At 49.5% G+C, this 12,785-nt stretch overlaps 1 protein-coding gene across 1 annotated transcript in view; it reads left to right on the top strand.

Annotated features, from left to right (window-relative positions):
* DLGAP2 (DLG associated protein 2) overlaps positions 1 to 3,212 on the top strand; it is a 634,262-nt gene extending 631,050 nt beyond the window's left edge. The window contains exon 19 of the mRNA XM_055567595.1: positions 1,800 to 3,212. Coding sequence (XP_055423570.1) covers positions 1,800 to 2,018 — 219 coding nt within the window. The 3' untranslated portion in view covers positions 2,019 to 3,212. The remainder of the gene's footprint in view (positions 1 to 1,799) is intronic.
* Positions 3,213 to 12,785: the final 9,573 nt, after the last annotated feature.

Here is a 12,785-nt window from a genome sequence, read left to right as displayed (position 1 = left end):
CTGTAAACTTCACTGAACACTTCAAGGATGTACACTTCCTATAGAGCTGGCCCTGAGATAGGCTGAAAATGCCCATTAAGTTTGACCTGTGATTTCAGCTCTTCCCTTTAAGTATCATCTTCTCTAGGGCTGAGAAATAAGTGTGAATTAGCTATAAAGACATTGACTTCCTGACGCATCTTAGAGAAGTTCTCCAGGATAATAATCTGATTTTCTTAGACAGACATTATCAATCAAAATAAAGACAATTGATCCGAGATACTTTGGGGCAGGGGAGTAGCTGAGGGTTGTACATCTAGATAATTAGCACGCAGACCATCATCATCCTTTTTCCCTAAAATATGCCTCCCGTGGTCCAGGTTGGAGACCATCGCTCGATCACAGGTGCTGACAAAGCCCTTGTCACTGCAGACGGGGGCGGAGGGGCGTACAAACGACCAGGTTGTGCATGAGTAAGTCCAGGAGGTCTATGGTTTGGTCATGAATGAAGGTGATCATAAGTAATGATTCCCAGTGAAAAAGTTATTCTAGGAAACCACTAAAAATCCAACTTTTAAACTAGCCTGAAGACACGTAAAAGCCCTTCCCATTTTCCATTCTTCTGTACCTGACCACTAATATCACCCTGTACCCAACTCTACATAGCGGGTAGTCCTCAGAGTGAACACGGTGTCCTGCTGAGGGCACCGCACCCTGTCCGGGAGGCGAGCAGCCCTGGAACGCAGCCCAAGCTCCGCATCCTGCCCCCCGGGCCCAGGTCCTTGCAGATCTGCAGGGCCACCGCCCCACCCCAACCCCCACCCCAGCTGCAGAAAGGCTGTGAGCCTAGGTGGACTCAGTGTGAAGGGAGGCTCCCACAAGGGCTGGTTTCACTGCTGCATGTTTCAGAGGCCCCACAGGCGTGCAAAGAGACAAGTACAGTCCCTCACTCAGGGCAAGAGTTACATTCTGAAATAGCTGGAAGTCTTGGCAAAGTAATTACCCCTACTGACCCCTGCCATCAAGTCGGGAAGGACATTGCTTCTGGCCCTAAGAACAAAGTTCCAAACACCGAGATTATCTTCCTGCCAAAAACAGTAGGACAGACGTCGGGTTCTGCCGTGTGTGCACTGAACCCGCCATGGTGGCCAGGCCTGGGCACCATGGTGCCTTCGGGTCCTTTAGGAGGCTGAAAGGGAAAGCACAAATGAATGTTTCCCCCAGCAGCTGGGCACGTGCTCAGAAAAGGCCACGCCCCTTTTGAGCAAGGACTCCGTGTGACCCTCCCTCCCGCCTGGGCAGGTCTGGTGTGTGATCCCAGCCCAGCAAACAGAGGGCGCGAGGCGGGACGCAGGCCTCTCCCGTGCCCGGGGCACTTGCCAGCTCCCGGTGTTCCTTTGCTGCGGAATCGGGCAGTCTCTCTCTTTCTGGAAAAGGCGTGCTCGGATCTTGGGGTTGTGTTATTCACATCCGATTCCCATGCAAGTGAAAAGCCGTAGGTAGTTAATGTCGAGGGGTCTGAAGCCCGTGGCAGAGGATTAGAGGTGGTTTCCATGCAGTCTGTTGAATAGATTAGTGTCTCAAGCTGTCAGGGGGCGTCGTGCAGGCCCCCGTGAAGGTTAGCAGGTGTGCGTTTGTGAGGGAGCGTTCACCCAGCAGCAGGGGCAGAACGGTGCCACAACCAAGACCGAGGCCCAGGTTCACGTGCCCAGAGGCTTCCTGCCCGGGGAACCGGGCGGCACCGTGGGGGGTGGGCGGGGGTGGGCGGCGGGGAGGGCCAGGCTCTCTGACCCCCACTCTTGACTTGTGATGCTTTTCAGGAAGAAAGAAAGGTCCCCCCTCCAATACCAAAGAAGCCCCCCAGAGGGAAACTCCCCATCACCAGAGAGAAGTCTCTGGACCTGCCGGACAGACAGCGGCAGGAGGCGCGGAGGCGGCTGGCGGCGGCCAAGAGGGCGGCGTCCTTCCGCCAGAGCTCGGCCAGCGAGCGGGCCGACAGCATCGAGATCTACATCCCCGAGGCCCAGACGCGGCTCTAGGGCGGGGCCATACCCCGCCCCGCGGAGCCTTAGCCGCGCCGAGCGCCACCCCCTCGTCACTCCCGTCTCATTCCTCCAGCGAGTCCGCCCCGCCGTCATGTTTGTGCCATAAACACCCTGGAGCGCCCGGACGTCCGAGCTCACGGCCACAGCGACTTCTCCCAGACTGCCCGGATGCCCACCCCCGGGGCCGGAGCGGCGTGGGGACCCCTGACGCACCCCTCTGTTCCCAGAGGGGGTCGAGGAAACCGCTTGAGATGGAACCCAGTTCACACTTTGTTATTTATATTTTTATAAAATCGTGTGATATTAGAGGCGAGAATAACAAACAACTGTGAAAGGGTGTGTCTCAGCACTCTCAAGGCATTAGATACCCCAAGAGAAGGTGCTACAGCTTGAGTGCAGGAAAGGAAGACCCCCACCCCGCGGCCTGGGGTCCCTGTGCCCTGAACCCGGCGACCCTTCACATGGTTCCTGTGCCAAGTCCATGGTGATGAGGAGTCGTCTCTGCAGCCACCAAGCTCCCCGTCTCGCGCTTCTCTGGAAACCTGGGGTGGAAGTCCACCTCTGCCCCCGCAAACTCAGCACAGCATCTCCACGGCCAGAAGTCAGCTGAATGTCCATCCACACAGGGAGAGACAGACGGAAACAGAGAGTCTTAAGAGAGGTCGACTCTTCTGTAGCAGGGGTACAAAGAGAACACACTTGTCTTTAATCAGATAAAAGAGTCGTTTATTTTTTATCCCTTTGTAACTTAAACTATCACCCACGGTTCTGTCTCTAAGTTTCACCCTTTATGCTCCATGTGATTTTTTTTTATAGATGTATATATATTCTCAAATGCTCTATCAGTTGACTTTCCAGGGTATCCTTTAAAAAACAAAAAACAAAACAAAAAAAGTTTGCTTGTTTAAAATGACAGTTGTGATGCTGTAAAAAGTTTAAGAAATATGAATGTGTGTGGTAAGTATATCTCAGTTTAAATGGTAAAGAAGAAATGTGGTTTACATTGTATTTTTCCAGAATTCTTTTGTTCTATGCAGTACAGCTGAAGTCCAGAATATATTTCTTGCCTGTTTTTGACATGACAAAAAAAAAAAAAAAAAAGGTCACATTGTGCTTTCCAGCTGTGGACTTTCAGAAAAGTAATTTGTTTTCGTGAGTCTGATTGGCAAGGAGAAAAATAGGAAGGTCTCTAATGGAAGGTTTTCCATTCATCTCGTTAAATTTAGATGCCGGGACCATTGTTCCAACTGGATGGTTGTGTGTCTGTTGAGACACCACCTGAAAGGAAGCGCCCATGGACTTACCCACTTGACCCCAGACTAGAGTCCTCGCTGTGACTCCAGGTAAAAGCAGGGGCCACAGCGTTTCCGCGGGACGCCGTGTGCCCCGCAGCCCTGGGAGTGCGGGCCCCCAGCCCAGCAGCACAGACCCCCCTCCATAGCACTTTGTTTTCCTGTTTGACTCGCACTTTAAGACGCACCGCCCTCCACGCCTCTGGCGTGAGAGCCCCGGCGGCGTCCTTGCACAGGCAGGCGCCTGCCGCCCGCCGCGTCTCTCTTCCTCATAGTCCACATTCCACGAAGCATGGGGTTCGTAGGAGCACAGGTGATAGCAAAGCATGTATAGCTTCACAGTTTTACTTTTTTAAAGCTGAGTAGTTAAGAAGTCCCTGTAAGAACAAAACCCTGTAAATGGAACCTCATATCTGGTATATATTTTACCAAACAGCCTTAAAATATATTTGGAAGCAAAAATCAGTACGAATGTATATCCTTGAAAAATGCAAAAAAAAAAAAAAAAAAAAAACACCCTGAAATATTCTTCTATAAATGAGCCCTATTTCCCCAGAGTATTCTAAGCATTTTTTTCTACCTAAATAAATACCTAAATCCTGAGTAGTATACAATAAAGATGCTTCTTCCTATATTTAGTATACTCTGTTAAAGACAAATGTATTTGCAAGCATTGGCATTTTAGACTTTAAACATGATGTGTTATTAAGACGAACAGCTCTCTAGAAATAACCACAGGAAATTGGGTGTGACTCCCGACGAGGGGAGATGTAAAATGCAAACGTGCTTGCAGCCTCCTCAGGTGTGCCTCACCTGGAAGCTGATGGGTTTTATCTCATTTCCTTGAACTTGTACAAAATGGCTATCAACCAACTATAAAATTAGACAACAATGATTCTAGATCCCAGATTCTCTGATCCCCACTTAAAAGCACTCACTGAATTTGGATTAATGTTTTTATGTTTTGTATACTCATTTTTTTATCTTAAACCCCCCCAAAATCTTGACCTGAACCATCCATAGGTGAGCAGATTCACCAAACTAAATTGGACATCGGTTGTTGGTTGGAGGTGGGGAGCGTGTACGAGCCCCTGTTTGATCCTCGTTGTTCCAAAGAAGGTTGTGGGGGGTGGGGGCGGTGTGCGTGCAGCGGCGTCGATGGAGTGTCACCGTGTGTGGGACACGACCAAGTGCAATACAGCCGTTCTCGTGGTGACATCCCGTCATGAAAGGCAGATGATAAGCCATGTTTACACGTTGTACATGTAAAGAGAAATAAAACTGTTTATACTACTTGTGTTCCTGCATCGCACGAGCTGTTACAGCCACGCCTGCGGGCACAGAGCACGCAGCTACCCGCAACCATTTCGTCCTGTCGTGGGTGCAGTTCCCCAAAAGACGATCTTCAGGCTTGAGAACATGGTTGAAAACGATAACACACCGCATTCTAGGAACATCTGCGATGGAAAGGAAGCGCCACGTTGTCTGTGATCACACACTTCCCTTCCCGGGAGATACGGCCCGTGCCCATCATAACCAGGTGCCCTGTAGAATCATGTTCCTCACGACCAACACACAGATGTTGCCGTGCTGACGGCCCCATGTAACTTTCAGAACACAAAGTATGATAAACAGGGCCCTAGTGTCTAAGAAAACCCAGAAGAGGCACATCTCACCTGCTCACAAATGCGCTTTCGGTGTGATTCATCGCATACGTCCTCACTGGTTACAGTTGTCTTTAACGTGAGAGAGTTGTTAGTGACAGCTGTTACCATTGTTTCTCAGCAAATTGATGGGACCATCTTAGAATGAGGGGTGAAGAGTTGAACTGTGGTATGATACCAAAATATTACATTTTTGTTTAAAAGGAAATGTTGATGTTTTCACCTCAAGGTCGATACTAAAGACGTCCAGCATTAAACAGGAAAGTGTATGATTGGAAAAAAATATCAGGCTACATTGACGATTCCCTCTTTAAAGAAAAATAACCACCAAGTCAGTGACCTTGCAAGTAGAGACTGTCCCTGCTGATGCCTACAGACAGAAGTGGCCAAATTTATGGCCAGAAGACAGCAGGATCCAGGGCCCACAGATGTAGGGCTGGGACGTTTCTTTGGGGGTCTGTGTTCTGTTCACCTTTCCCAAGTCTGTGTGGGGCAGCCACCTCTCCATCACCTTCACTGGAAGATCCCACATTGCACTTTCATGCAGGTCTTCAGCCAGGTCCAGGATGGACTTTGCTGGGAAGGAAAGGCATGGCGCAGACGTCCAATCCAAGTGCCTGCAGGGGCACCGAGGACGGCTGTTCGGAGCAGCTGCCTGGTTTGGGCCGAAGCATCCGGTGGCGCAGAGGAAGTGAGAGAAAGGGGAATGCCCTGCGAGAAACCCTCTGCCATCCGCAGTACCTGGGTCCAGTCACGGGGACCGCGAGCGCCCCGAGGAGCGACACAGGAGACCCAGCCGAGGCTTGAGCTGCTTTGGCTGGAGAGCCTCAGCTCCTCCAGAGTCCTGTCGGCTCCCAAAGGCCCCAGTGCACGTCTGGAATTAGTCACCAGCTCCCAGTCCAGGGGAATGGAGGCCCTGCAAACCTTGGCCATGGGGCAGGGACGTGTCCCACCGAGGGTGCAGAAAGGCAACCCCGACAGGTCAGCCTGCGGAGGGCGTGGGACGTGTGCCTCCTGCCCTTCTGAGAAGCGGCACCTTCCTGCCACGCCCCCCAACGTCAACCAGACAGCTCCACACACACTTTTAACCCCACGTGTTTCTCAGGCACCTCCTTTCTTCTCAAAGCCGGAACTGCTGGATTTTTTTTTTTTTAATTGCATATTTAACATACGAATCAGGTAGTTGGAGACACTGGTTTTCAAACACCAGCCACTTAGGACACCTTGAGATTCTCCTTTGTTTTTATCTGCACATTTGTTTACACTTGTTTGAAAGTTTTGGTAGAAGACATTGTTCCAAAATTTGAAAATAAAATAGAAAACCTCAAGTATAAGTGACCGAGACTATAGCTGCTGCTGGTTAGCAGGAACATTTTCACCACCGGGGCTAGAGCAATGGGCATGGCCCTGTCAGCCTCCCCTGCACTGCTTGTCATCCGCCCGTGGCACCAGGTCACATCAGAGCCCTGTGCCTTCACAGCAAGAGTTCCACCTTGTCACTTTACTGCGTTGAGAGTTGCAATAAATGTGGGCAGTGGACATGATGCTGGGGAAGGTGTGCTTTCACGCCTGAGGAAGTGCCCTTTCACACTTGAGGAAGTGCCCTTTAGCACAGAGTGGCTGCAGAGGGCCCTGCAGTCGAGGGAGAAACCCAGGAATCTCCAGTCGGCTGGCCGAGCAGCCGGGCTTCTGTTCCTACGTCATCCACAGCTTGTCTTGACTCCGTGTTCCCGTCTCTCCTGTTCCTGTCACCCTCACTGACATTCTGTGAAAGACTGATGGCCCTGACAACTTCTGAGCTCCCTGTAGTCAGGTTGTGAAAGTGTCCTCATTCTTGATAAAGCGGGTCCCACCTGCTCTGTGAGGGGTGCTTGTGGAGTCCAGTCAGATCCTGAGTACCAGCCTCGGCGGTCCCCTCCTGGGAAGGCCGTCTGGGCCCAACACAAGGCTATCACGAGCTTCTTGAGGGTCTGAAAGTGGAGCGAGCAATGAGGGGACCTTTCTCTGTTTTCTCGGGCTTTGACAGCAAGTGTTTCTGAATGTTTCCCTGAACAAGGACCAGGCGCCCCCAGAATGAGACCGTGTTGCCACCATGGCTTGGGCACACCTGCATCTTAGGGGAAATGACAAGATCTTAAGTGAAACAGGAAAGTGACAAAGAAAAATAATTTGGAAGCAGAAAACAGCATGTGGGACGGTGCCAGGGACAGAATCAGACGTCCTGACTGGAATCGCTGGAGGCTGGTGAGGGCGCCACCCCCTCTCCTGGCCTTGGCCGTGCGTCCTGACCGCTCTGTACCTCAGAGAAGGCCAGGTGGTCCCGGAGAACTCTCCGAGCAGCTGCCATCTTTTCATCCTTTCAGCATCAAGAAATCCCCGTGATTTTCCCGGTTGCTGTCCTAACCCTGGCGATCTGATCCAGCGTTAAAAAGAATTATTTCAAGTTTCAATCTAAACTCTTGAAGCTGACTTCCTTGCAGAGGAAATGTTAGTTACCTACCACAACACTACTTTTTAAAAGATTTTGTATACACACACACACACACACACACACACACACAGGAATAACAGGGGTTTACCTCCCTACTTTCTTAGATTTTATGTGACTCTTCATTATGGGTGCTTATTCCGAACCTGAAAGCCTTGGAAACGCTAGCTTTCATGTCCCCGGTGATTAAGGACCAGTCTCTGCAGTGTGTGTACATGGCTCCGTCTCCAGCAGACGAGACGAGAGGTCAGTCTGTGCTGGCAACAGGGAAGCAGGGACCCCCGAGGCTGTTTGTGGTGCCGCCTCCTGGAGGCCACGCACCTGCCCTTCAGTTACCCCCCTCCCTGCCGCCCATGGCCCAGCCCATCGCTTTGCCATGATCACATCACTTTAAAGGGCTCAGCACGTCCGTCTCTCTCCCTTCACTTCACACCTGGTTTACCAAATTTCAAAAAGTTTCCCCTCGCCAGTAGTGAACCCTAGGCTACTTTCAAACTCTGATTTGCAAATGCTGTCCCCTCCGTACAGGTCCTCCCTACCTGGAGAGCAGTCCACATGCCCACCCCCCACGTCACAAGCCAAAACACCCAGCTGTGGCCTAAGGACTAGAGGAAATGCCTCCTACAGAAATTCAAGGGATGTCAGAACCAGGAAACTAGCTGTTTTAGTTAACGTTTTAAAAAAAAAGTATATAAATATATATATAGATATATATACATATGGAATCATATCAACCACAGAGCGCCAAATATTCTACATCTGTACAGAATCACTCTTCCCTGGAATTAAACTATTTTAGGAATTCTCTTTCTCATGCTTTTCTGGTTCTTTTGGTAAGTTCTCTTCAGTAGCATGCAGGACGCCTGCTCTGAATGTACCGGGCGCAGTCCACACCACGCTCTCTTCCCTCTTGTGGATAAGTTCTGAACAGATGTTGGTCATCAGGGCATTGAAGGATGGTGTTCCTTGGGTTCTTTCCTCTCCTGACTTTTTTCACTCTTTACTGACTTCTTCCAGGATAATGCCTCTCTCATCTGATTTCTGTACTGCTGATGTGCACCTCCTGTAAATAGTTCTGCAATTAAATTTTTCGAGAAAAGGAATGTTTACTTTTCATTGGAGTGAATCCTCGTGTGATTTTTAAACTCAGAATCTTTATATAGACCAAAGAGTTTTATCCAGAAAACTGCACCCTTCCCCTCAGGATATATATTTCCTTGTTGGAACAGCCTCTACTCCTCTATCTGCTAAAAGGAATCGGACGTTTTATTAAGGCGACAGGTTTTCAAATGTACGCGAAAATGGCACAGATTAAAACGAGTTTCAAACGAATCAATCTGGCGGTACTTGGTGCTCGTTTTAGGTTTCCTGGAGGGGCAGGAGCAGCGGCGGCCAGGAGGGTCTGCGGCTCAGCGCAGGGGGCCGAGGCCCGGAGGGCGGCCCCTCGCCGTCAGCGCTGCGACCGGGACGTCCACCTGCCGGCCCCCCGAGCCCCGCCCGGCGCCCCCGGCCCGCGGGCCCCCGGGAGCGCGGACAGCGCTGCCCGAGCCTCCCTGGCCGCCCTCCGGCCACCCCGCGTCCCCAGGTGAGTCCGCGCGGAGGGCGGAGCGCCTCAGGCCGGGTGCGCGGGTGGCGGGTTGTGCCGGGGGTGAGAACCCCTGCTGAGGTTCGGGGTTTCCGGGCGAGGGGCTGACGGAGAAGCTGACCTGGTGCGGATCCCTGCAGTCAGCTCACCTGAGAAAAAGCAGGGTGCACACGTTGTGAGACGCTGTTTCTAAATGAGCACCCAGACCTGCTGCTTCAGCCTTCACTCACCCGACTGCTTTCTCTTCTTCCAAAAATAGTTTTTATGTGGAGTATAGTTGATTTGCAATGTTGTGTTAGTTTCTGCTGTACAGCAAAGTGAACCAGTTACGCATATGCACATATCTCCTCTTCTTTAGGTTCCATTCTGTTACAGGTCATTGCAGAGTACTGTGTAGAGTTCCCTGTGCCAGACGGTAGGTCCTTATTATCTACTTGTTTTTTTATAGTAGTGTGCATATATCAATTCCAGTCTCCCAGTTTGCCCCTCCCCCCTTATGTCCCTGGTAACCATAAGTTTGTTTTCTCCATCTGTGACTCTATTTCTGTTTTGTAAATAAGTTCATTTCTACCATTTTCTTAGATTCCACATATACGCATATATGTATCATAGGGCATTTGCCTTTGACTTCACTCAGTATGGCAGTCTCTAGGTGCATTCATGTTGCTGCGGATGGCATTACTTTGTTCTTTTAATGACTGAGTAATATTGCATTGTGTATATGTACCACATCTTACTTATCCATTTGTCTGTTGATAGACATTTAGACTGCTTCCATGTCTTGGCTATTTTAATAGTGCTGTGAACATTGGGTTACATGTATATTTTCAAATTATGGTTTTCTCTGGATATATGTCCAGGAGTGGGATTGCTAGGTCATATGGTAGTTCAATTTTTAGTTTTTAAAGGCGCCTCCATACTGTTCTCCATAGTAGCTGTACCAATTTACATTCCTATCAACAGTGCAGGAGGGTTCCCTTGATTACATGCCCTCTCCAATGCTGTTTATTGAATTTTTGATGATGGCTGTTCTGTTGGGTGAGGTTATACCTCACTGTGGTTTTGATTTGCATTTCTCTGATAAATTAGTGATGCTGAGCATCTTTTCATGTGCTGTTTAGTCCTCCTTATGTCTTCTTTGGAGAAATCTCTATTTCAATCTTCTGCTCATTTTTTTGATTGCTTTTTTTTTTTTTTTTTTTTTTGAGCTGCGTGAGCTGTCTGTATATTCTGGAGATTAATCTCTTGTCGGTCACTTTGTTTGCAAATATTTTCTCCCAACCCCGTTCTGTGGGTTGTCTTTTTGTTTTATGACTTCCTTGGCTGTTCAAAAGCTTTTAAGTTTAATTAGGTCCCATTTGTTTATTTTGTTTTTATTTTCATTACTGTGGAAAGTGGATCAAAAAAGATATTGCTTTTATTTATGTCACAAAGTGTTCTGCCTATATTTTCCTCTAAGAGATTTATAGTGTCTGGTCTTGCATTTAAGTGCTGAATGCATTTGAGTTTGTTTTTGTGTGTGGCGTTAGGTAATGTTCTGTTAGTAATTTCATTCTTTTACAGGTATCTGTGCAGTTTTCACTACACCACTTACTGAGGAGATCGTCTCTGCTCCACTGTGTCTTTTCACCTCCTTTGTCACAGATTATATCATCACCCTTTCTTTCTAACACACCTAAACAAAAAGAAAGCTTTATACATTTTTCTTTTTTAATCCTATGATCCTTCCATGAAAGCTTTTATTCACTTGGCATTTCTTGAAAACTTTAGCCTTTAGCCACATATGGTTTAGCAGTTTTCCCAGCGCTCAGTAAAAGTGTATGGAAAGTTGCATGGCCTTCATTCTCGACGTGTTGATTACTGGTTCATCAGTTGTGACAGATGTACCATGTCCATGAGGGTGTGAGCAGCTGGGGAGCTGGGAGGAGCAGCAAAAAGCTACGCGTGAGCTCCTTACTTTAAACTCCACTCTGTTTTTCTGTAAACCAAAATGTTCCCCAAAATAGCCTATGAACTAAAACATGAAAGCAGGAAGCAGTGACAAAAAGTCAGATGCCGCAGTTTGGATGTTTTCAGCTTGTTTTCCATTATTTGAAGTTTTAAATGAGTTGCCTTGTGAAAAGTAGGATGTTGGAAAGATTTCTGCACCCTTATTTTTGCTTCGTGAGCTCTTAAGTTATCATCCCTTAATATGTTCAGATAATTGTTACTTGCTTTGTAATTAAGGTGAAAGGCAGACAGATGCTGTGTCAGGAAAGAAGCGAAGGTTTTCGAAGCTTCAAGCTGTGGCCCCAGACAAGTAACACCCCTCGAGTTCCTAGGAGTGCTATCTAGACTTTTGTGGCACTTTAGAATCCAATGATGGATTTCCCCCGAACAATTAGAGTCCAGGGCCCATGAAAATCCATTTCCAAACCATCTCATTACACTGCTATGGTCTTCTACGGTTGAGTGTGAAAAATTCAATTTTATACCCACAGCAAGCTGTGCAAAGCCATGATTCAGTGACAATGCAGAGCACATTCAAAACACAGGAACTTGGTTCCCAGGGTCCGGCCTGGCGACAGACACCCCTGTGCTGAGAGACCCCCAGGGGCCTCCCTCTCCAGCCCAGGTCCTCCAGCCCCTTTCCCCTCCACCCCAGGCTCTCTGCAGGCAGCCCCCCGCGGGAAGCCCCCACCTGCTCGGGAGCTGGAGTCCTTCCCGCCCATGTCAGCACCACATTTCCGCCCTGGGCTTGAGCTGGAGATCCGATTTAAAAGAGAAAGTCATGGACCTGGCCCTTATGCTCAACTGCAGGCCGCGTATTTTCCTTTACTTTGCCTACAGGCTGGCAGCTAGCCTGTTGCTGGTTCGGTGGTGCTGGTCATATGCGAGGCTTCTGGGTTAGAAAACCCCGTTACCCCACACAGGAGATGCATGGGCACTGGCGTGCGGCTCCGTCACCGCCTTCCGCGGGGCGTGCAGGGCTGCAGGTGGAGGCTGTGTGTGCTGCGCTGGCTGCACAGCTGGGACAGTGGATGAGGGGCCTGGGCTCATCCACAGCTCAGGGGGGAGCCCTGGGCCCGTAGGAGATCCTGCCTCACCCTGGAGACCGTGGACAGCGGGCCGGGCCCTGACTGATGGCCCCGGAAGCGGCAGTGGCATGGCACACCCGACACGGGGAGGGCAGGGGCATGGCTGGTCCCCAGGGAGCCTTCACGGCTGTGAGTGTTGTTCTGAAACAAGACACTCAGGGTACATGCTGAGGTCATTTGGCAACAGGTGTTGTGTGTGTTTTTTTTTTTTTTTTTTTGCTCTGTTTATTCCATTTCCTTTTTTCTGTGTCAAACCACACTTTTCCCCGTGAGTTCCTTCCTGTGGTCATGGACAAGGTCAAGTCTGCTGGGCCACGTGATCTGTGCCACAGGGGAGTCTGGACCCCGCCTGGTCCACTGGCCAAGTCGGCAAGGCCCCCCGCCGCACCACGCTGAGAGAGTGCTCGGGCTGGAGCCCCTGTGCTCACAGGTGACTTTCCTTCACCAGCATTAGAATCTTATTGTCAGGGATCTCTGACCTTCTGTGGTCCCCTTCCCCAAATTCTCCACCTCCAGCCTTTCTAGATGATCCTTCACTCACTAAGAATATTGGATATTGTAATTCTGTAAAATCTTAGGGGAAAATTCAAATATTTAGCTCTAGTAAGAGCTTCCCTGATAGCTTAGTTGGTAAGGGATAGCTCAGTTGGTAAGG

Source organism: Bubalus kerabau, chromosome 2, assembly GCF_029407905.1.
Source record: "Bubalus kerabau isolate K-KA32 ecotype Philippines breed swamp buffalo chromosome 2, PCC_UOA_SB_1v2, whole genome shotgun sequence".
NCBI classification, from domain to species: Eukaryota; Metazoa; Chordata; class Mammalia; order Artiodactyla; family Bovidae; genus Bubalus; species Bubalus kerabau.
This window is presented reverse-complemented; position numbering and strand designations above follow the sequence as displayed.